The following is a 22065-nucleotide window of genomic DNA, read 5'->3' as shown; positions in this document are numbered from 1 at the left end:
ATCTTGAAGTTAAAGCATTTATTCAGGAAACCATCACTTGATGTTGTGCCATTTGTTGCTCAGTCTTGAACCTTCCCTTTTCTAAGCATGTACTTAGAATGGTGATTATTAGACAAATCCAGGCTGGGAGCATCTGGTCAGACTTTTTTTGACATCTTCCAATCTGGTGTCAAGATCCTATATGGCACTGAGACAGGATTCCTCTTAAATGAAGCCTCATGTGATGGATTGGTGTGTAACTCCCATTAGTATCAATACAATATACATGCTCATATCTGGGGAAGAACTGAGAAATCAATGAGGTTTCTCACAGAAATAAAATTGTAACAAGTTCTTTTGTACTGTTTTCTCACCTTATGGGTTTTTTTTTCTTTTTCTGATTTTCTGGATTATAGTGGTTTGCAACAGACACTGTGAAAATGGTGGTGAATGTCTCACTCCAGATGTCTGCCAATGTAAAGCTGGCTGGTATGGCCCTACATGCAATACAGGTAAAATTGTTTTTTCTCCAAAGGGAACTGCTTTGCAAAAGTTCCACACTCATGGGCCTACCAGAAGCAGAAGGGATTTCCATTGCTCAACCTTCTGAACCATTTGGCTCAAGTAGGGGGCAGGAGCTGCTGTTACTGCTGTGGAATCCTAGCGACCCCATGTGCCTCCAACTGTTAGTTCATTTCTCAGCACAGCCTGCAGAACTTTTCAGGAAATGGCATTTCAGTTCTTTCACCTGCTGTCTTTTAGATTCATCGTAATCACATTAGTCAACACCCTGTACTTGCAGTAAAAGCAAGCTATTTCCTCACCTATATGTGGCAATGCAGTTCTGTGTGGCTTTCATTGCTTTGTTTTTCCTTCTGCTGTTCTGCAGCGGTGTGTGACCCCATATGCCTCAATGGTGGCTCCTATACTAAGCCAAAGGTTTGCCTCTGTCCAAATGGATTCTTTGGTGCCCAGTGTCAGAATGGTAATAATTTTTCTCTTACTTTTCTCTTTTGAGAAGACACCGAGGAAAATACCTCCCTCTAAAAGGACACTCTCAAGATTTTAAAAACTCTCAGTAAAGTAACATAGGTGAAAGACAGAGATTTCCTTAAGATTTCATTGTTTATACTGGCCAGATTGTGGCTGGCCCCTTGTGTGAATGCCCAAGGAGGGAGGATGCTTGCTTGCCCTGTGCCTTTGCACCCATACAAAAGCCAGTCACAATTGTACAAAGGACTGCTGGCTGCAGGGTATGATTGGGCCCTTAGCTAGCTAGCCTGCACACTGCTATCAGTAAAGCTAAGATTTTGTCATGGATATTTTTAGTAAAAGTCACGGACAGGTCATGGGCAATAAAGAAAAATTCACGGAAGCCTGTGATTTGTCTCTGACTTTTACTAAAAATATCAGTGACAAAATGGGGACCTCTGGGCAGCTGTGGGGGCCAGCTGGGAGATCCGGGGGGCCCCACCACCTGTTGGGACTCAGAAGTCCAAGGTCCCCCTCCACCTGTGGCTCAGAGCTGCAGGGTCCCTGCTGCCCAAGGTGGCTGGGAGCTGCGGCAGAGGTGGGGGTGGCGTCCAGCAGCTGAGTGTTCAACCCCCCCCCCATGGTGGCTTGAGCCCCCTGCTGCCTGCAGAGATCTGGAGCTCTGGGGTCACCCTGCTGCTCACAGGAGCCGAGAGCTGTGTGGTCTCCCTGGCCCGTGGCAGCCAGGAGCTGCAGGCTCCTCTGTCACTGAAGGTGACTCAGACCTCGGGGGGCTCTCACCGCCGTGGGCAGCAGGTACCCTCCAGCTCCCAGCGACGGTGGACAGCAGCAGGACCCTTCAGCTCCCTGCTGCTGCGGGCTGAAGTCATGGACATCTTTGGAAGTCACAGATTCCGTGACTTCCGCAACCTCCATGACAAAATCATAGCCTTGGCTATCAGGGATACTAGCGTGCATAGCATCCTGCAGTGCAGCTGCAAGCCCTGAGCCATCCTACCCTATGCTTGTGGAATGGGTCCTGTATCTGCTACAGAATAGGCACTTCTCCATGTCAATATGGCTCCTGCCAGACAGGAAGGATTTTGCTAAATATAAATATCCTAGAAAGATTCCTAATAGATGTGCATCCTGATGGTGGTTACAATCTAGTTTGTTAGGACAGTTTGCAATATAAGAAGGAGCAAAAAGCTGTTCCTTCCTATAGTATACACTGCTTGAAGCTATGCCTTATTCCCACATTTGTATCTTTTAGCTGTTTGCTACCCTCCCTGTAAGAATGGTAGCCACTGCATGAGAAATAATGTGTGCACCTGTCCTGATGGGTACGCTGGCAGAAGATGTGAAAAAAGTAAGACAAAATCAAAATGCTTCCAGGATTCAGAATCAATTGGTGAATTTGTACTAATCAGTAAATGATATTTAATTTAAGGTGTCTGTGATCCAATGTACATGAATGAAGGCAGATGTGTAGGGCCAAACATTTGCTCTTGCCCCTCAGGGTGGAGAGGAAAACAATGTAATACACGTAAGTATCTTATAACTAACATGCTAAAATGTATTAAAGGAAATATTTGGCTCAATAATGTAATTGACAGTTCTTTCCAGCAAAAGACATGAAGATAGTCCCAAACAGGTGGAGTGAGGTGGGGTGGAGGGATGGGACACTTTTTCCTCTGACTACAGACCCACCTCAAAATCCAGATGTGATATCTGTACTACTGAGCCAAACCCATGGAGGTTTCAGTTTAAACCATGAAAACAGGACATACTTTCTGTTCGAGAGTAGCATGTAATGTTTTTCTCTTCTATTTCAATTATTGTCAACATTAAAAGCCTCATGTTTCCAGTGCTCACGCCCAAAGTATGTCTGTAAGAGCCTTTTCAGAGAGTTTCAGTCCTGGCCCTAATGCTGATATCATTGAAGCAGGGTAAATCAGGAGGAACTTCATTTAAGTCAATAGGAATTACACTGATATTAGAGCAAAATCCAGCCCTAAATATCTTTTCTGTCAGAAACAGACATCATTAAACACATATTTGTACTTCCATGTGTATATTAATTCTCTTAATATTTTCTGCTCTTAAAACTATCAGGACAAATTCAGCCCCTGGTTACACCTACACAACCCTTTTGACTTTAACAGGGTCAAGTCAGCAGGGAATTTAGTCTAAAAGTTCTTTTGTATTGGACAAAGCATCTCTTAAAAAAACCCTGACATTTTCTTTTTGTCCACACAGCTAAAACTCCTGTCTAAACCCTAAGTATCTCACATCTTTACAACTGTAACCTGTTCTTCTGTGGCTTCCCTGGCACTCACCTTGTCCCACTTCCAGTTAATTCAAAATGAAGCTAAGAGAATTCTCTTTGCTACTTGTTCTGACCACCAGATCACTTCTTCACATCCCTTGGCTGTGATGTTCCGCCCACCCCAAAGTTCAAGCTTCTTGAATTTGTCTTCACCTTCCAGGCTGTTCATTGCTCTGCTTCTCTCTCCTTATATGTTTTTAACTCTTTATCACATTGCTCTTGTGCTTACATAAAGCCCTGGCAAGCTTTGTTAAAAGTTTTTTAAAGTTGGGCTCAAATTCTGTAACCTGTTGTACATTTGAAAACCTTGAGATTTTCTCTCTCGGTGCATTACTCCTTCTCTGTCAATGATGCCAGAATTGATTGTTCACTTATCTACTTCCCTCACAATGGTCTTTGCACCTTCCCCCCTGCTGGCCCTGATGTATAGAACACCCTTCTTGAACTGTTCCTTAAAGCCACTGAACTTCTCTTTCTTCAAAACCCCCATCTTCCAGGGTGCCTACTAGAATTTGGCCACCTGCTAGGGGACTGGTTGAAGGCAGCTGAATATTGGTGATATGGAGTGTTCTTTTATTTTTAAAGTGTATACTATTTTATAATCATTAAATACCATATGTGTTAAAAATGTTATGTGCTATGACTATATTCCTTTTTCCTGCCCTCTATACACTGCTTGTCTTCTTAGGCTACTATGAACTAAGGATGTGATTCCCCTGTTTGTGTGCACATCCTCGCACTAGTTCTCATTGAGCTAACACAAGCTTAAGAAGCAGTCTAGCTTCAGTAGTACTTTTAGCAGCAGCGGAGATATGGCTGACCTATGCCAAGTACAGGCTCACCAATTTCATGCTAGTTTGTACTCAGCACGGCTCAGTCATGTCTCCATTGTCACTATCAGTGCTACTGAGGCTTCACTGCTATTTATACTCACGCGAGCTCAATAAAAACTAGCACGAGGATGTGTACACGATCAGAGGAATGACACCTTTAGCTCATAGTGTAGACATAGCCTTAGACTGTGAACTTCTCAGGGATGAGCTGGGGTCTTCCGAGGTAGGGAGGTATGTGAGGGGCGGGGTCAGCACTCCGCACATTATGGGCAATATTGGTATGCAATAATTTAACATATCTGTTTTTGGGGGGGTGAATCTATTTGTCTTCAGAAATGTAAAAACGGCGGAGAATGTATCGAACCAAGCATGTGTCATTGCCTTCCACAATGGGAAGGGGTTCAGTGTCAAACACGTAAGTCTGATATGATTTTTAACTCTTAAAAAAAAAAAAAAGACAATGATGTTGCTTCAACAAATTTAATGACTGTTAAGTGTACAGACACACATCAGACCCATGACTCCTCTGTCTTCATTTGCATTTTGGCCCCAGTGTTGACGGAGAAGTGGGATGAAGGCTAGAGGTGGCTGTGTACCATTTTGCAGCCCAACAGTAGCTGGAGGTGGCCAGGGAGCATTGCAGTTCTTGGTGATCTGCTCTACACACTGCTGCAACAACCTTAGGGGCCATAGCAGTAGCCCAGAAGAGTCAGATCACAGTGTGTTCTGGCCAAGCCCCAGCCATGCCCCCTTCCCTCTCTCAGTTATGCCTCAAGTATGTATCTACTATGAGGGTTGTGAAGGGTGGTGGCATAGGGCCATTCTGCTGGCCCTACAGCACCATGGAATCCCCCTTACACTGGGGGTATTCCTCAGTGAAGAGATCTATTAGGCTTATGGCCCCTGTCTGTCAGCAGAGTGAGTACACAGAGGTCATGGCGTAACTCGGTATTGGGGCCATTTTCTTTACAAAGCGGTTACTTTGTTTTTGAGATTAAAGCCATATACCTTTGCATATTTCAGCTGTGTGCAGTCAGAAATGTCTCTTTGGTGGTAGGCGTGTGCAGCCTAATGTGTGCTCTTGTCATCCTGGTTATACAGGAGTCACCTGTGCAAAGAAACTACAGGTAATTATATTATGAGTACACAATATAATAAAGGAACAGGGGGAAAGAAATGGAAAAATTGCTGTGGTTTTGGTTTCACAAAAACTTGTTTTGTAACTTGTTTGAAAGTCACATTTTGTTTTTCAAAATTAAAAAGATTAGTAATTCAAATGCAGGTTACCGTTTTCACCAAAGAATCTCATTTGGGGTGGGAGTGATTAGCTAATTACTAGGGATGGGCCAAAGTATTTATCAGTTGATGTGAGAATTCCTACAACTTTTTGAAAATGTAAAGCTCCATTTGTGTGAAGTATTGTTATTTTGTTGGGTTTTAATGTCTGTAATGCAAATTTTTGAAGGGAGCTTAATTTATATATTAGCACCTGATAATTTCATGAGCAGTGAATTCTTTATAATTTTGATTCAGAGATCCACTTTATGGACATCTTGAATGGTTTACTCTATTATTAAATTTTGTACAGATTGTGTAAATAGATTATTTGGTCTGAGTAATAAATGTTTTCTATTCAATACCAACAGTACAGTATATACCATTGCAAAGAATATTTGCTTCCAAGTATGCTTCTCTCTATTTTTGGAAAGGTAACTTATTTTTCAAAAAACTAAACAAGCTTTATGGATCTTCAATATTCCATTTCTGAGTGTGTTGGGAAGGCAAATATTCATTGGAAACTGTTAAAGTTTATGATGAAAGCACAGAGTGTTCTGAGTACCCACCAATTTCTGAGTACACTAAAATCTTTTATTTTTCCCAAGGTACAGAGACATCATGGTTGAAGAAAATCAAGTACATGGATTACAAAGCCATGTTCTATGGACTAAAAGGCATTATTTAAACAACAGGAGTGATATCCTGAAGCATGCCTTTAAAGTATTCATTAAGATTTTAAAACCAAGCACATTAATTTTTAAACAGCGGTAGAACAATAACATACTAAGAGCAGAAATGTAATAAGCTGTTGTAAATCCTCATTTTATTGCTACCTCACACTCAGAAACCACAGCCTCTGACTCTCTATTGGACTTTTAGGTATTGTCGATGATACAAACACCAGATCCCTGGTCAGCTAAAGTCTGGAGAAGTAGTCACTGGAACAATGATCTGTAATGAATGTCCTTTCTTGGGATCTAATCTAAGCATTTCCTAGCAGCAGGAACAGAGCACCTGACAGGATCAAGTCCTGAAATACAGCATTTTGTTTTCACATATTGATTTTAAAGAGCAAGTTCTGTTGTTTTAAGAATCCCCTGCCTGCAATGAATAGGTGAAAAAGGGTGTAGGTTCCTGTTGCATCATTCACACATGCGATAGTTTCTCAAGACTATTTATGAACTCAATATCCATTTCTAATTATATTTAATGTGAAACTGTTATGTTAGGGTAGGTTGAAACAGTTCAATGCTTACATCTGACTGCACCTATGCCTCTGTGCATGGTCATCATTTCAAAATATCTGTGAGAGAATGTAATTGCCATAAATGTAAACAACGGGCTCTTCAGAGAAATGTTTTTAAAAGTTAATGATAAGTGAAAATACTATCTATTAAAGTAAAAGAATCTTATCAACTCAGCAATTTTCCTCAGGTTATCTATAAGTTATAGATATAAGTTATCTATCAGCCTTTTTAGGAAACGAGGACTGTAACTAAAGAGCCATGATCTTCTAAAAAAAAAAGATCTCAAATAAACATTTTTACAGAGTTTAAGAATTGATGGCTCCTCCCTGTGGAAACTTTTATGTATCTATCTTGCATACATGGCTATAGTCCATATCAAGTTATTTCTGACTTTATTCATTTGTTCCACATCTAGTGCCCAGTCCCCAGTCCTGGTGCTGGCCTCTGCATAGCCTATAACTGCAGGCTCTCCTATGCTCATTTGAGGGATCTAAAAGTGACTGTCAGCTTTCCTTAAAAAAGAAAAGTTTCCAGTCCTTTCCCCTGTGAAGGCCCTGATCTTTCCCTATATGAAATGGTGGCCAGACCACGACAATGAGACATAAGGTGGTTTCGATATCAGCATACTCGTAGGCTGAAGAGTCTTCCCAGTGTGTTACTAGCAGAGAGCGAGAGTCTGGACACGGTCTATGTGAAATCTGTAGTATTGATAATGGAAAAGAGATTGGATTCTAGAGTGTCTTTGGCATTAGCTGTGTGGAAACTGAGGTCTCTAAGAGCAATAAACCTGGAGGATTTCAGCATCATGCTGAGGAACTGCACCATTAGAACCTCTAGGAAGTCAGCAAGCTCTCCCTCTGGAGAGCTGTCGAACACTGGATTCTTTCTGGTCTTCTGATTTTGTTCTGGAGTGGAGTGTCTTCTGCATCGGAAGGTTGAGGGAACCCAGACTATTTTCTTCCATTTTAGTCTCCCGGGCAGCCAGCAGAGCTCTGCTGAATGATGCATATCTCACTTTAGCTAGGAGAGGCAATTCAGTTTTCAGTGTTTAATTATATGTTTACTAAAAGGAAGTTTCATGACCTAAGATTCTGCTGAGGGATGCCCAGTTTGAATGGTCTGCTCTTTCCCAGTGTCCAGTTTGGAACTGGTATGATTTTGCCATTTTGTGGGCTGCTGTCACAGGATGTCGACTCCCAGATTAGAGTGGTCACCTACCCAATAGCTGTTCAGCAGCTCTCGGTGTAGATTCTTGTTCTCCTGCATAGCCCTGTTCAGTCTCTTTTGTAAAATAAGCTGGCATTCTCAGAGCTCAGCCTCCTTTCTGCATAATACCTGTGGATTGCTGTGTGTCTTACAAAGGAAAAAATCATTAGTGTGAACATAAGCAAGACTTTTAAAAACTGCATTGTAATGGTGGGGTGGGTTGTTCTTTTTACCAGATTGTAAATCATGTACATTAAATAACATTTGTTTATTGTAAGTGTTTTTGTGTACATGTATTCCTACTTTGTTATAAGGCTGAAAATTTATTTTCACAGGTTGCCTTGATTTAAAAATTTAAAATATACTATCTCAGAAAAATATATTTTCCCATTGATATTATTTATAGTCATGACTCCCTTTAATATTAATAGAAATTGGAGAAATTATTCATGCACTGAGTGAATAGATTGCTTTGATATGAAATCTCAATGCAGCAGGCCGGATAATTTTATACTTGTGAAGGATACACTAGAAATTGAATTAAAAGCTACAGTGCAGTGATCTGATGATACAGATATGCAGTTTAATAAGGTGTTAATGAGGAAGCAAGTGAATATAAAGAACTAGCACGAAGGGCTTATGTCAGAGGGGTCCAAAGGTTCAATAATATAATCTGAAATAAGGACATACAGATCTTTATTTTAGTGTGCTGCAGGGACTCCTACAAACATGATCTGTCTTGGAGTGAAGGAGAATTTGGCACTGTCCGAGACCAATACAGGTTCGACTAAGTTTTTGATTGAGTGAGGAAAATCAAAACGTGACAGATTGAAAGTGCAAACCCACGTGGCCGTTTATTGATGGGGGATAAGTTGCAATTTGGGCTGGGGAGAAGCGCTTTTACCAACTAACAATACTATTAGAACGAGAATATTTACACAGCTTGAAACAATCTATTTACAACCAACAAAGGAAACCAAATGATCTGTGATTAACTGCTCACCAGAAATTGGAGCAGATACACCAAACTGAGTAAACTATATACATTAACCAAATATTGTAAATTACAACAATTAACCACAATAGCAATCAATACAACAATTTAACTTTCATATACTATATACATAACTTGGTACCAAGTAAAAGAGGGGGAAAAGGAAGAAGCTAAGCAGACAGGATATTTACAGCAATTAGAATGCATATACCATACTCCAGGCACAGCTGACAGCAGTACAGACACCAAGGGCATGATGAATTGGCAGGAAATAATCCGTAACGACATGACCCAAGCCGGCTAAATCCGCAGGAGACCCTTCTGGCTGAAAGGGTAATCAGGCCTTTCAGCTAACATGCGGATACTCCTGCAGATTTTGGTGCGAGACATGGTTTTATTCAAAGGCTGTTACTCGTGTCAGCTTCTGATTGGTCCCTAGCTCCTTCACCTTCCAGGTTCCGAGCTGGAGCCCTCCACGTAAACAGGATCTGCACACGGTACACTACCCTTATGCACACGGCACGCTGGTATTTTTGCACAAGGCACTAGCTCACCCCTAGGTGACCAGGCAAAAAGAGCGGGAAAATGCACATGGCACTATAATGTAGCACACCGCACTACGGTGTTGCGCACGGTACCAATGTGACCTTTTGACCGACAATTGGCCAAACAGACACCGTGTTTGAGCATAGGCTTTAGGGCTGCGACAGGCACAACTATGGAACTTCCAGTGACTGTCAGTGGCTGCGCGTGCTGAAGATTATAGTCTTTCCTGTAAAATAGCTCACTATGGCCCTTAGCCCACACAACCTACTTACTTCAGTGGGTGGCTTTCCATTTATTTCAATGGACTTTGGATCACAAAACTGAGAGCTTCAGAAAGGGCAAGAGTACAGAAAAAGGGGCCTAGAATTAATTAATTAATTGGGCTTCCATGAATCCTACTTTCTCTGCTAACTTACTTAACATGGTTTTCTTATATACCGAAAATGCTTTGAACCGCAAGATATTGGACTCTGACAGCAGATTCCAGTTACCTGTTTAGTCAGATTGAAATTACAGAGATGAGTACAGAACCTGAACTCTTGTATTTAACAGGCAAGTTAGCTATGAAAACTTCTGCTATCTTGGAAAGAATATTTTGAATGTTTTCTGGAGGAAAAAAGTCACCCTTTTCACACAAAACTCTAAAGAGCTCATGAAGGAAAGCACTAGGTCTCCCAGATTTGCATGTCTATTACCTAGCTTTTCACATGTGCCACTTGTAAAATGACCTGCTTCACAGAGGTGATACATACAACCATATCTCAACATAAAAAATGATTTAACAGCTCCCTTTGGCATATTAAAGGATTCTTTTTTTCTCAAGGGTCTGCAATTAATACAACCAGGAGTATATCATGACAACTTAAGATACTCACCAGCTTGGCTTTTTCAAGTTCATTATTCAGCCCTGTTGAGAAAATCCAAAGTTTCAGTTCACAGTAAAAACTATTAATGTGGGTGGACACTATCAAATATATTGGACAGAAGATTTTATTTCTACCAATTACAGTCTTTCTATTTCTTACGTAATTAGTAACATCTGGCACATTCTTTCAGTTACTGCAATCGAATATATACCAGTAGTTAGACAGTACACGGAAAATATATTCTATTAAGAAGTTTCATGTTAAAGGAAACTTTACAGGCAATGCAAAACAAGTGGCTTAATTCTTTGTTGTACCCACTGACACTGGAGGGGAAAAATAAGTAGGAAGTGAAGTATCTAACTGGCAGAAAAAGTAGCAAAAAATATGGCAGGAAATCAAAAATACAGCCAGCTCAATACCTCTATAATTTTTCCAGAACAAGCTCTTAAACAACAGATTTTACTGGACATGGAGCATCTATATAAAACAGATGTAGCAGACCATTATATATGTAGGAGATGCTGCCAACCTGTTCCACAGAATTTTTGTTGCCGGAAATGATAAAAGTGTTGGAGACACATAAGTGTCTTTCCACAGTTGGGAATATGAGGGTAGATCAATCTCCAGAAATCTATACACTGGAAGTGGTAGCTGTATTAAATCTTCCAATGAACAATAAAAATTGGGCACTGTCGTCTCTGAGTGGCATAGTGTAATTATCAGAAACATTTTGGGGATCAGCCTATCTTTTACTATAAGTTTGGCTGGACCCTAGTTGTTACTCTAATATAACTATTAAATAATAATTCATTTAATTCAAAATCCCAGAAAAAGTAGAAGTCACTTTAGCCAGTAGATGGTGCTACATCCCAGCTATATTTTAAAAAATAATCACTTACGTTTTAGGGAATTTTAAAACTTTCCTGTCAAGCTAAAAATAAACCCATCACACATCATTTGCTAAAATGTTCCATGATGTTAAAGGGCTCAAGTCATAGTTCTTTTAGATGTGTCCCTGAAACAGCTGAAGGATATTCTAATTGTGTTTCATATTCAGTATTGTAGGTCTGGAAGGCTTCCATCAGTTTGAACGACAACTCCAAAATATTCTAATGTTTTATTGTAGTTCAGAATATTTTATTTTTTACTTTAAATAAAGCTTATTCCAGTGGCAAATACTTAAAAATATAATTCCTTCCATCTCTATAAAAATGTCTTTTAAATATAGATAGATTTCTTAGATTTCTTGCTTGAAAACTTAGTAGTCACAGTTGTCCCTTGTCCATTGATTGCCTGCTGCTTTTCTAAGTTCTTTGTGGATTGGGTTATGTGACTTTTCTCTGCCTGTATACTTTTGGGGTCTGACAATATTAGAAGTGAAGTCCTTTTGCATCCACATGACTGTTTGCCTAACTTTTAACCATTTCAAACTAGTGAATCATATTTGTGGCTGTCTACTCACTGCCATAGGCGCTGACTCCATGGGTGCTCCAGGGCTGGAGCAGCCACGGGGAAAAATTCGTGGAAGCTCAGCACCCACCAGCAGCTCCGTGCCTTCCAGCCCAGCTCACCTCCGGCTCTGCTCCACCTTCTCCCCTGAGTGTGCTGCGTGCCTACTTTTACCTCCTAGCTCCCAGCGCTTGTGCCACGAAACAGCTGTTTTGCACGGCTGGGAAGGAGGGGGAACGTGGTGTGCTTGGAGAAGAGGCGGGGCTGGGGTGGGGATTTGGGGAAGGGGTCTAACAGGGGCAGGGAGGGGGCGGAGTTGGGGCGGGGACTTTGGGGAAGGGGTTGGAATGGAGGCGGGGCAGGGAAAGAGTGGAGTCGGGGCAGGGAGGTGCAAGCGCATACCAGTGCAGAGGAAAGTTGGCGCCTATGCTCACTGCTAGGAGCATGTCCTCCTGGCTGTTCTGGGGATTAGCTCTGCAAGGCCAACAGCCCTTTTCGCAGTCACGCTCTGTCCCTTTCTCTCTCTCTTCCCTGCAGCCCAAGAAACACCATGAGTAAAATCCCCAGGAGACAGCACATGATGTGCATCTCTCCTCATTAGAAGGCTGCTGCATTTGACCACAAGAAAGAGGCCCTGCTGGCAGAGATGGGGAGCTCTTGCCGCTCCAAGGTACAGCTACAGAAGGCAAATTGTAACAGACACGCTAAATGTCCCACATATATCAACGTCCTTCAGTTGCCCCTTTTCTCAGAATGTGAGAGTTCTGAAAGTGTGCTCAGCCCCACACCTGCGGGCAGACAGCAAATGAGAGAGCTCCCCTGTTTTTTGTCTGCCTCTGGATAAAGCAACTGAAAGCACGAGAAATGCTTCCTCCACTCCAGCCACCCTGTGTCTGTTAAAGTCGAAACACTCCAGGTGGCTCAGGATTACATATAGGCACTTCCATAGGTTGATAGTAGAAAACCCAAAGTCTCATTTGAATTCATCCTACATAGAGCCAATGTCTCTGGTTGGACAGCTCTTCCCTACTCATGCTCACTGGAATTGCTGCTTGGAAAATGGTGAACATAGTTCTTTAAAAAATGTGAAACATTTTGGCCAAAATTTTGACTAACGTTGACTTGTTTTAGTGGAATACTGGTGCTGCTCCCTGTCTTCATGCCGTAGCCTCATTAGCTTCTCTCTTCAATGGCTACACTGACACCTCCACCCGTACTGCTATCACAGGGGGGCATTCTTCAGAGAGGAAGGATTGTCCAGTGGATAGGTGCTAGGCTGGGACTCGGGAGACTAGAATTCAGTTTCCTACTCTGTCACTGACTTCCTGTTTGCCAAAATGCGGATAACATTACTTCCCTACCTCACAGAGGTGTTGTGAGAATAAATATACTAAGGACTGTGAAGAGTTCAGGTGTTATGGTAATGGAGGCTACGTAAGCACCTAAGATGGCTAGAGGCATCACATATTATCAGTACAAAACTAAACTTTAGGAAGGTGATTGTGGATCCCAACCCTATAAAAATAGACATTAAACTATGACTGATCATGATCCTAATTATTTTATTTTTATTGCTAATCACACAAAGCAATGCTCAGTGATTGAGTATCAGAGGGTAGCCGTGTTAGTCTGGTTCTGTAAAAGCTGTAAAAGCAGCAAAGAATCCTGTGGCACCTTATAGACTAACAGACGTTTTGGAGCATGAGCTTTCGTGGGTGAATACTGCATCTGAGGAAGTGGGTATTCACCCACGAAAGCTCATGCTCCAAAACGTCTGTTAGTCTATAAGGTGCCACAGGATTCTTTGCTGCTTTTAGTGATTGAGTAACACATCAACAACATGCTTTGCAGCTTGCTGCTGTTCCTAAAGAAGTGCAACCTCTATTTCCTACTGTAATATCCATTCTGTTAACAGGAGACTACTGCTATAGCAGAGAACTCCATCTTCTATAAATTATTCCTACCATAGAGAAGAGCACCCCCTTGTGGCTGGATGATCTTATTAAAGGTAAGCATCACTCCAGCTACAATATACTTTTGAACATAAAGATGAACAAAAGGTTTTAAAAGCACAAATGTTTATTATTATCAGCTATTAAAGTAGGAAGCTTATTGATGAGTGACAATACTTCTATTTATGGTAACCAATGATAAATAAATAAGAAAAAAGGCAAGTAAATGCTTTATTCAAAAGGAAATATTTACTTCAATATCAGTTGCACCCACTGACAAAATTATTCTACTTATAAAGCACACAAAAGTACTTGGATACATATTCATTTGTTTTGTCTGGAATATTTTAAAAATACTTTCCCTTTCATACAGAAGAGCTTTTCTTTAAAATACTGGGAACAAAAAGCTATTTAAGACCAATTAGGGTTTGTTTTTTTTAAAACAAATCTCCTCCCTCTCTTCCATACTCATTAAAGCAACACTGCTCATCTCCAGAGGAGGATGGCTCATTTGTTTCTTGTCTTTGTACACTGTAGACCAGAGTGTCGCAAACGACATCTGCACATATTTGGAGTAATATGTGCACAAATAATACACATTTTCCTCCATGTTGACAAGGCAGTTTACAAACAGCTAAAATGATACACCGGATATATGGTACATCTACCATACAACACAGTTTAATTTTTCTTGCATGGCTCATTGTAGTAGCAGAATTGTTCCCTAGTGACAGTACTGGGACAATAACAATAAAAGCATAATGGTAGTACTGTAAGCAATGACTGTATTTGAATTCTAGCCTCATGCTCCTCCCTAGGATCCAGCCATGTTGTGTCTAATTTCACTCACACTCCATTCCCCTTTTCTGTTCTCCATCTTATGAGGAGAGAAAATATAAAACAACTCCAGTTCTCCCTGTATGGCTGGATTGTAACTTGGGCTGTATGCCTGCTTGGGGATATAAGGAGAACAAGAATTCCTGTTATAGCTCTAAGGACTATCTGGACTTTGGCTCTGGGCATACTGGAGTAAGCAGGTGCTATTTCCTGCACGCCTCCAAGAGCAAGCAGGCAGGGAGCGGCAGTGAACAGACAGGGCTCTGGCCCCACCCCCCGCAATGTGCCAGCTAAATCAGCCCAGGTGGGGGTCTTGTAATTTGCTGTTGGCACAAGCCCCAAATGTGAAGTTCAAAGTGACAGTGGTTTGGTGGCTGCTGTGCCAGAAATGATCACTAGCCCTGCAACTGATGCAGTCTCAAAAAAAAATCAGCAATTTGAAGCATTTGATCCTTTCTATCACTGTCTATTCCACAAGACTGTAACTAACTGATATCTTTGGCATCAGGCATTTTGTAATATCTCCACAAAATGCCTCACATCTACCCTTGAACCTCAGGGCAACCTCTGTACCTCTGTCTGTCTGCATTAGATAGAACAAGGGATAAGCTGTTTCATCAGGGATCTGATAGGTGGTGTCCCTCCTATAAATGAGTAGATTACAGCATTTATTTGTAAGGTCTCCTTGCCAATATCAGCGGCATTAGTGTTTCTGCAGCTCTTGGAATCCAGGGCCCATATGACTCTGAGATTTCATAAACAGTTCTTTTCACTAGGTCATTCATTTCAAAAGGATTAACCCAGAGGATTTATCCAGAGACTGAAAGGGTAGCACTGAGTGCTACCACACAGGAAACTGAGTTCAAGGACAATCTCTAGTGAGCAATTCTCTCAGTCTCTGAGCCCACGTCCAGACTAACCCGTGGCATCGGCGGGTTAAAATCGATTGCTCGGGGATCGATATATCGCATCTAGTCTGGACGCAATGTATCGATCCCCGAGTGCGCTTACATCGATTCCGGAACTCCATCAACCCGAACGGAGTTCCGGAATCGACACGGAGAGCCGCAGACATCGATGCCGCGCCGTCTAGATGGGTGAGTACCTCGATTTTAGAAATTCGACTTCAGCTACGTTATTCACGTAGCTGAAGTTGCGTATCTAAAATCGATTTTAATACCCTAGTCTGGACGTGGCCTGAGCCAGCAGGAAGGAAGTCTGCACCATTTACTCCCCAAAGATAGTACCTCCTGGTGACTGCCTCTCGGAGCAATGTTGTTACAGAGCATATGGGGCAGCTCTGAGTTGATTAAAATCTTTCCTCCTTATATGAATCACTGTTTAGAAAGGTGAATGGCTGTTACTGTGGCTCAACAGGGGGTAGGGCCCAGATCCTCAAAGGTCTAGGTGCCTTTGGGAGCTAGATGCTTAAATACCTTTGAGGATCTGGGCATAAGTGCTTGGGAATGGTATTGGACTAACAGCCCTACTTACTGCAGTCCTTTATTTACCCTTGGATCAAGAGGAACACAGGATGCCCTCCAACAATAACCTGTCAAACTGTAGGAGCAAACACCTCTAGTGTAAAAGGATGTGTCATTTCCCTCTCCTTGACCTCTCTAATGACACTGCCAACTAGCGCCAGTGTGGGGTTTCTTTGTGATGTGGAAACTTGTTGACTAGGAACTGATCTAAGACCACAAAATACGTTTCAAGTAGGCCCACAAAAGGCATTAGATAATGATTTGGGGGGACTACCAACCAAAACTTGGATTTGAACCAGTAACTTAGGGGTGAAAGACTCTATAGCCTTTTACCAAGCACACAAGCCATGTATTTACCACCTTGGCTAAATCTCTGGGGGCACCACTACATAAAGGTAGCCTGGACAGACTAGGATGGAGTCATTCATTTGTGTTCAAACAAATACATAAAATACATAAAATAAAGAAAAAAGAAATATCAGAGTATTTTACTTAAATGCCATGATCCACCGACCTATCCAGCTGGACGGCTGCAGATTCCAGGAGACACATAAGCTCCATCATTCCAACACCCCTGAGGAAAATTTCTGGAAAGGAAGAATGGGTTAAAAAAAGAAGTTCCTTGCTACACTTTAAATATGTTGGATTAATTAAGAGCACAAGAAAAACAAAGAAGGAAAGAAGGGCTTTCCGCCCTCAGACATCATAAATGGTAGCATCAATAGAACTAGGATACTAGTAACCTGATGTGGGATATAAAATATTGAGGATTGAGGGTCAGATCTTCCAGTGATATAAATCAATGTAGGTCCACAACAGAGCTATGGCAATTTTCTCTCAGTTGAGGTTTTGGCCTATATATTTAAAGATTTAAAAGAGAATAATCTAAATGCATTCCTGTAGCTACCGTTCACTTAAAAGTTCTACAAGCAACCCATCCTGTGTTCAGTCACACAATCCTTAATGGACCTACGACACTGTAGCTCAAAGTAACTTGGAATTAATGTCACCATCTATAGAGCAGCTCCTCCACTTTTACTGTAGCACTGTCATTTGCATTATTATCAGCCCGTTACTCCTTTTTAAATGTTTTCATTGACTTTGCAGTTATACCACAAGCTCATTCAGAACATTTCCATTATTCTTGCTGGTGCATAATCCAATTCCATTTTATCATCCTAATAGAAAAGTAATGGTGCCACTTTAGCCAGGAGAAGGTCTGTTTCTTCAAATTAAATGGCTTTTACGGCATACAAGGCTGCTCCCAACTACTTCTTACACATTCAGCCAATCATAATCAGTCTGATCAGACTGCAGTCACATGTCTGGCAAAAGATTTCATTCCCACAGATCTCTAATTAGGCTGACATCTGGGCACGTTTACAGTTCTTAGGCATTGTTAGCATTTGAGTTATCTCAGGTGCAAATGAAACATAAATCTGGGAATTTACCCTCCTGGCATCTTGAGCCTGTCCAATCAGAAGCACAAAGACACTACACTGCCCCATTGGCAGAGGTGCATTCCCCACCAGTCTGACACCCTCCTTTACAACTTACTGCAAAAGACCACCACAGGTACTGAACAAATCCAGCAGATAATTAGCGTTAAATAGCCCACTTTGTCATTGTAGCACAAATCTGAGGAAGCTGACAGACTGAATATTTAGTCTCATCAGTAATTAATTATTAGCATTTATTTCTGTGTGATTTTCTTAAGCTTCACAATGGGCACTTTAGCTGCAAGATATTATTATTCAAATTGAGACTAAATATATTGCTTAAATATTAACAGAATTTCTACCAATTGTTTTAAATGTTCATATGTATATTAGCATGGTGTCTGATTCCGCTGCCCTTACATTTAGCAGAATAAAGTAATGACCTACTTAGTGCGAGAAAAGCTGATGGGATACAGCAGAGATGGGTCAAATTTTTTTGATCTAAAAGTTTTTTTCACTGAAAAAATGCAGATTTGAGTCGACCAAAACATTTTGCAAATGGATATGGAATTTGCCAAATTGTTTCCGTCTACAACAACAACAAAAGTTGAAAAAAAATTTTTGATTTTTTTTATTCAAAATTTACTTCAATTGTAAGTTTAAATAAACCCTCAAAACTGAAATATTTTGTTTGACCCCAAACATTTTTCCCCTTGATTTTTTTAGATCAGCCAGCAAAGTGAAAAATCAATTATTTGCAGAACTCTAGAACTGAATCCTTAGGCCCTGATTCAGAAAAGCACTTAGTACAATTAATAATTAATTAATTAATTTTAAGCACAAGCTCAAATCCTCCTGAATTCAATGGGAGAATCAGGCCTTATTCATTTTGGGCAACCTATAGCTAGCCATAATACACCTTGGGTCAGAGCCTCCCCTCTCTCTCCGCTCCCCAACCAGACTATGCCAGATTCTTCTTTTGCATTGTTCTTTGTGCTAGATCACAAGGAGTTTGTAGCTAACACTTACGGTATATGTATTAACACAGCAGCAACCAGAGTCTGATGCTGGCTGGAGTGAGGGCAGGAAGAGGCAGGGGGAGGGGGCAGAATTGGGAGAGATGGGGGTGCGAAGAGGCGGGGCAGGAGTGGGGGCTTGGGGGAAGGGGTGGAGTGGGGGCGGGGCCTGGGGCAGGGTGGGAGTCTGTTGACCTGAATTTATGGGCTAGTTTATTACAGCTCACCAATGATCTGACCAAAAGATATTTAAGTTCTTGTCCCAATTCAGGTTACAGGGTTAGAGAACACAGATTGCTTAACGTTGTGAGAGGACACTTGGGTTGTATGGTAAGGACACTTATACTGAGGACAATACCAAATTGTTAAGAGCTTTATTAAAATGAACAAAAGAATAATAAACACTGTAAAACACAGACTCACAAAGAAGTAATACAATTCTATGACCCCTTGTGGTAACATCTCTGTGTTAAAAAAACCTACCTGAACTAGCATACTCATGCCCTTCCCTGAAGAACCAGTAGTGGGAGACAGAGGACCAGCTTCGTCTCTGACATGCCTGATGAATTTGATGGCCCAGGCTTTCCAAATTGGTAGTGATTAGGTTCAAGTGTTGAGTAGCCACGCTGTATTGCAAAGCTGAGCTGATAGCTTGATAGAAGATAAGAAAAAGTGACCCTCCTGCATTGTTGTTTGCCCTCTTATAGGGTTCTGACCTATCATGCTCAAATCTTATTTCTTCACCTAGATAAATCTTCGGGTACACTTACTCTATAGATTAACATATTATGACATATAGTCATGCAAATTAACATTGATTATCTCATGCCCAAAACCTTGGCCTAACTTATGACTTCCAAGTTCTGCGGTGTACCCTGCAGTTAGCAGTCTTTTCCAGACCTATCATAAACATATTCAGCAGTTCAGTTCCCCCATTCAGTTTCCCAATGTCAAGAGGGGTAACCGATAGGCCATTTAGCTATGCCAAAAGTTATAAACACTCATATTGACCTGCTCTAGCTAATCATACAGGAAACAGGCAGGTAGGTTCTTTGCATTATAGCCAACTATTATGAATAACTATTATGAATAACATATAATGGAATTTGACATAAACAAAACCCAAGAAAATAATATAATCACTCAAACCAATGAAGAAAACACATTATGCAATATAGCAGGGCTCGGCAACCTTTGGCACACAGACTTTCAGGGAAATCCGCTGTCAGGCCAGGTGGTTTGTTTACCTGCAGCGTCCTACTGGTCGCAGTTTGCCGTTCCGGACCAATGGGGGCTGCTGGAAGCAGCAGCCAGCGCATCCCTTGGCCCACATCGCTTCCTACAGCCTCCATTGGCCTGGAGTGGTGAACCGTGGCCAGTGGGAGCTGCAATTGGCTGAACCTGTGGATGCTGCAGGTAAACAAACTGTCCTGGCCCACCAGCAGATTTCCCTGATGGGCCGCATACCAAAGGTTGTCGATCCCTGCAATTTAGCAAGCTAGCAAACTAACTTTATGGGCTACAAGTCGAGCACTCCCCTGGGAACTGGGGAAGTCAGTGCTTCCGGTTCTACTGTCTGTCTGCTGATTGGCTGTTTGTGGTAGACTTTCCACCTATCCCCTTTCCTGCACATACTTAAGTACTTTGCTGACTAGGAATAGATGTATTTGAAGGGTATTTTCAGAGATTAAAAATATTAGAAATATTCCTGACTGGGATTACTTGAGCATAATGCAGGTGAGGAGATCAAGTTGCAAAGTAAAATTCAGTTTATCCCATATTCCCTTAATTTATGTCATGCTTGCAGAAATAATGGTATTTACTCTGATATCATGACCTATCTGATTTAAAAGAATGGCCCATGCTATTAAAATCATAATAATTACTAAATTACACTGCTCTACAGCCAAAATGCCTCTGAAATAAATATAGTCCAACTTTACTAATTCTGGGTCACTGAGAATGAAAATGATGCTTAAAATTGTTGATTGGCTCTAGTTTTCAAGATATGCTATTGGGTCAGTATATACGACCCTTGACTTGGGAATGACGGAGGATAAGTGAGTTGGGAAGGGATCTCAATTTAAACCAGAAATGATTAAAATGCATCTTTGACTGGATCTATGAATAAATCTATGACTGGGTTTGGACAGTACTTGCTTTTAGGCAAAGCAATGAATGATGCAATCTGAAGCTGGTATTGTGTCATACATATATGAATTGCATCATGTTATTCCTAGAAGTCATGGATGATGCAATCATAATGAAGCTTACATCACTCTGCTGAACAAATTGCCCTATATCAGCTCTAGAAATCATACAGTGTCGTGCTCTCTTATTTGTCAGTGTTTGATTTTGCAAAGGGACACATTTCTGTTTAGCCAAAGTGAGCAGAGATGCCTCGTACTTGTGTGAACAGTGCAGATAACTTCTGCTATGTTTGTGGTGAAGTGACTTTTGCATCACAAAAGCGCAGTATAACCACTATGGTTAAGAAAGCCTATCACCTTTCTTTTGGCTGCAAAATTGGAGATCAGGACAAGAGGTGGGCCCCGCACATATGCTGCAAGACTTGTGCAACAAATCTTCGCCAGTGGTTGAAAAGGAAAAGGAAATCAATGCCTTTTGCAGTACCAATGATTTGGAGAGAGCCAACAGATCATACCAGCAGTTGTTACTTCTGCATGGTGCCTCCAGTTGGGAAAGGTGTGTCAAAGAAGAAAAAGTGGACTGTGCATTATCCAAACATTCCATCAGCTGTACGCCCAGTACACAACGGAGAAGGACTGCCGGTTCCTGATGCACCAGAATCATTCTCACTTGAATCAGACGACGAAGAGGAAGAGGATGAAACTTCTGGTCCTGAACCATCAATGTCACAGGACCCACATTTTCTCCCATCCTCCTCCTCTGAACCACACCTCATAACACAAGGAGAACTGAATGACTTTGTCAGGGATTTGGAACTACCCAAGAGTAAGATAGAGCTGTTGGGCTCCAGACTACAGCAGTGGAATCTCCTGGCAGGCTATCAGGGCAAATGGAGCCCATCAATGCTTGCAGACTATTGCTGGACAGTGACAAGAGATGCTCCATTTAATGAATACAAGAGACAAGCCAAGAAGCGCTGAGTAGACACTGAATAGAACTAAACTATGTACATAATAGTTTTTTGCCTTTTGTTTCATAATAAATTTTATTTATACAACCCTTTTGCTGATTTTTAAAGTGTTACATAAACAGGACAGGTGTGTTGATTACAGATTGCTCTCACCCCTCGCTCCACCGATATGGCCACCAGGTGCCCGTTATCTACCGGGTAATGAGCGTTGGAATAGGGCGGAGGTTCGATCACTGGATGCCCTGGGGGGGGGTGACAAGTGCCCAAGGGTAGTGACGGGGATAACGCAAGCAATCAGTCGTAGTGTTAAAGATTGAGGATTTATTAAATGAGTCACAGATAAGGATAAGGGATAACACAATTAGTTACAGCTTGGGCTTACAATATAATACTAGAACAAATAACACAAACACTACAATTACAAATAGAAGCTGGCCCTGGTATTTTTCTAAGTCCCAGTAATTATTCAGGTCGTCCCAGGGGTTAGTAAAAGTGATATTGGTGCTATTAGTAATCA

At 41.4% G+C, this 22065-nt stretch overlaps 1 protein-coding gene and 1 pseudogene across 1 annotated transcript in view; one reads left to right on the top strand and one right to left on the bottom strand.

The window, feature by feature from the left end:
* VWDE (von Willebrand factor D and EGF domains) overlaps window positions 1-6068 on the top strand; it is a 36423-nt gene extending 30355 nt beyond the window's left edge. Inside the window, 7 exon segments of the mRNA XM_050937635.1 lie at window positions 396-491; window positions 869-964; window positions 2225-2320; window positions 2402-2497; window positions 4433-4528; window positions 5137-5240; window positions 5997-6068. Of these exon segments, the coding sequence (XP_050793592.1) occupies window positions 396-491; window positions 869-964; window positions 2225-2320; window positions 2402-2497; window positions 4433-4528; window positions 5137-5240; window positions 5997-6017 (605 nt within the window). The 3' untranslated portion in view covers window positions 6018-6068.
* An 8090-nt stretch (window positions 6069-14158) lies between these two features.
* On the bottom strand, window positions 14159-19779 carry LOC127043653 (von Willebrand factor D and EGF domain-containing protein-like; annotated as a pseudogene).
* Between the last annotated feature and the right edge of the window lie 2286 nt (window positions 19780-22065).

The sequence above is a fragment of the Gopherus flavomarginatus genome, chromosome 2 (genome assembly GCF_025201925.1).
Source record: "Gopherus flavomarginatus isolate rGopFla2 chromosome 2, rGopFla2.mat.asm, whole genome shotgun sequence".
In the NCBI taxonomy this organism is placed as follows: domain Eukaryota; kingdom Metazoa; phylum Chordata; order Testudines; family Testudinidae; genus Gopherus; species Gopherus flavomarginatus.
This window is presented reverse-complemented; position numbering and strand designations above follow the sequence as displayed.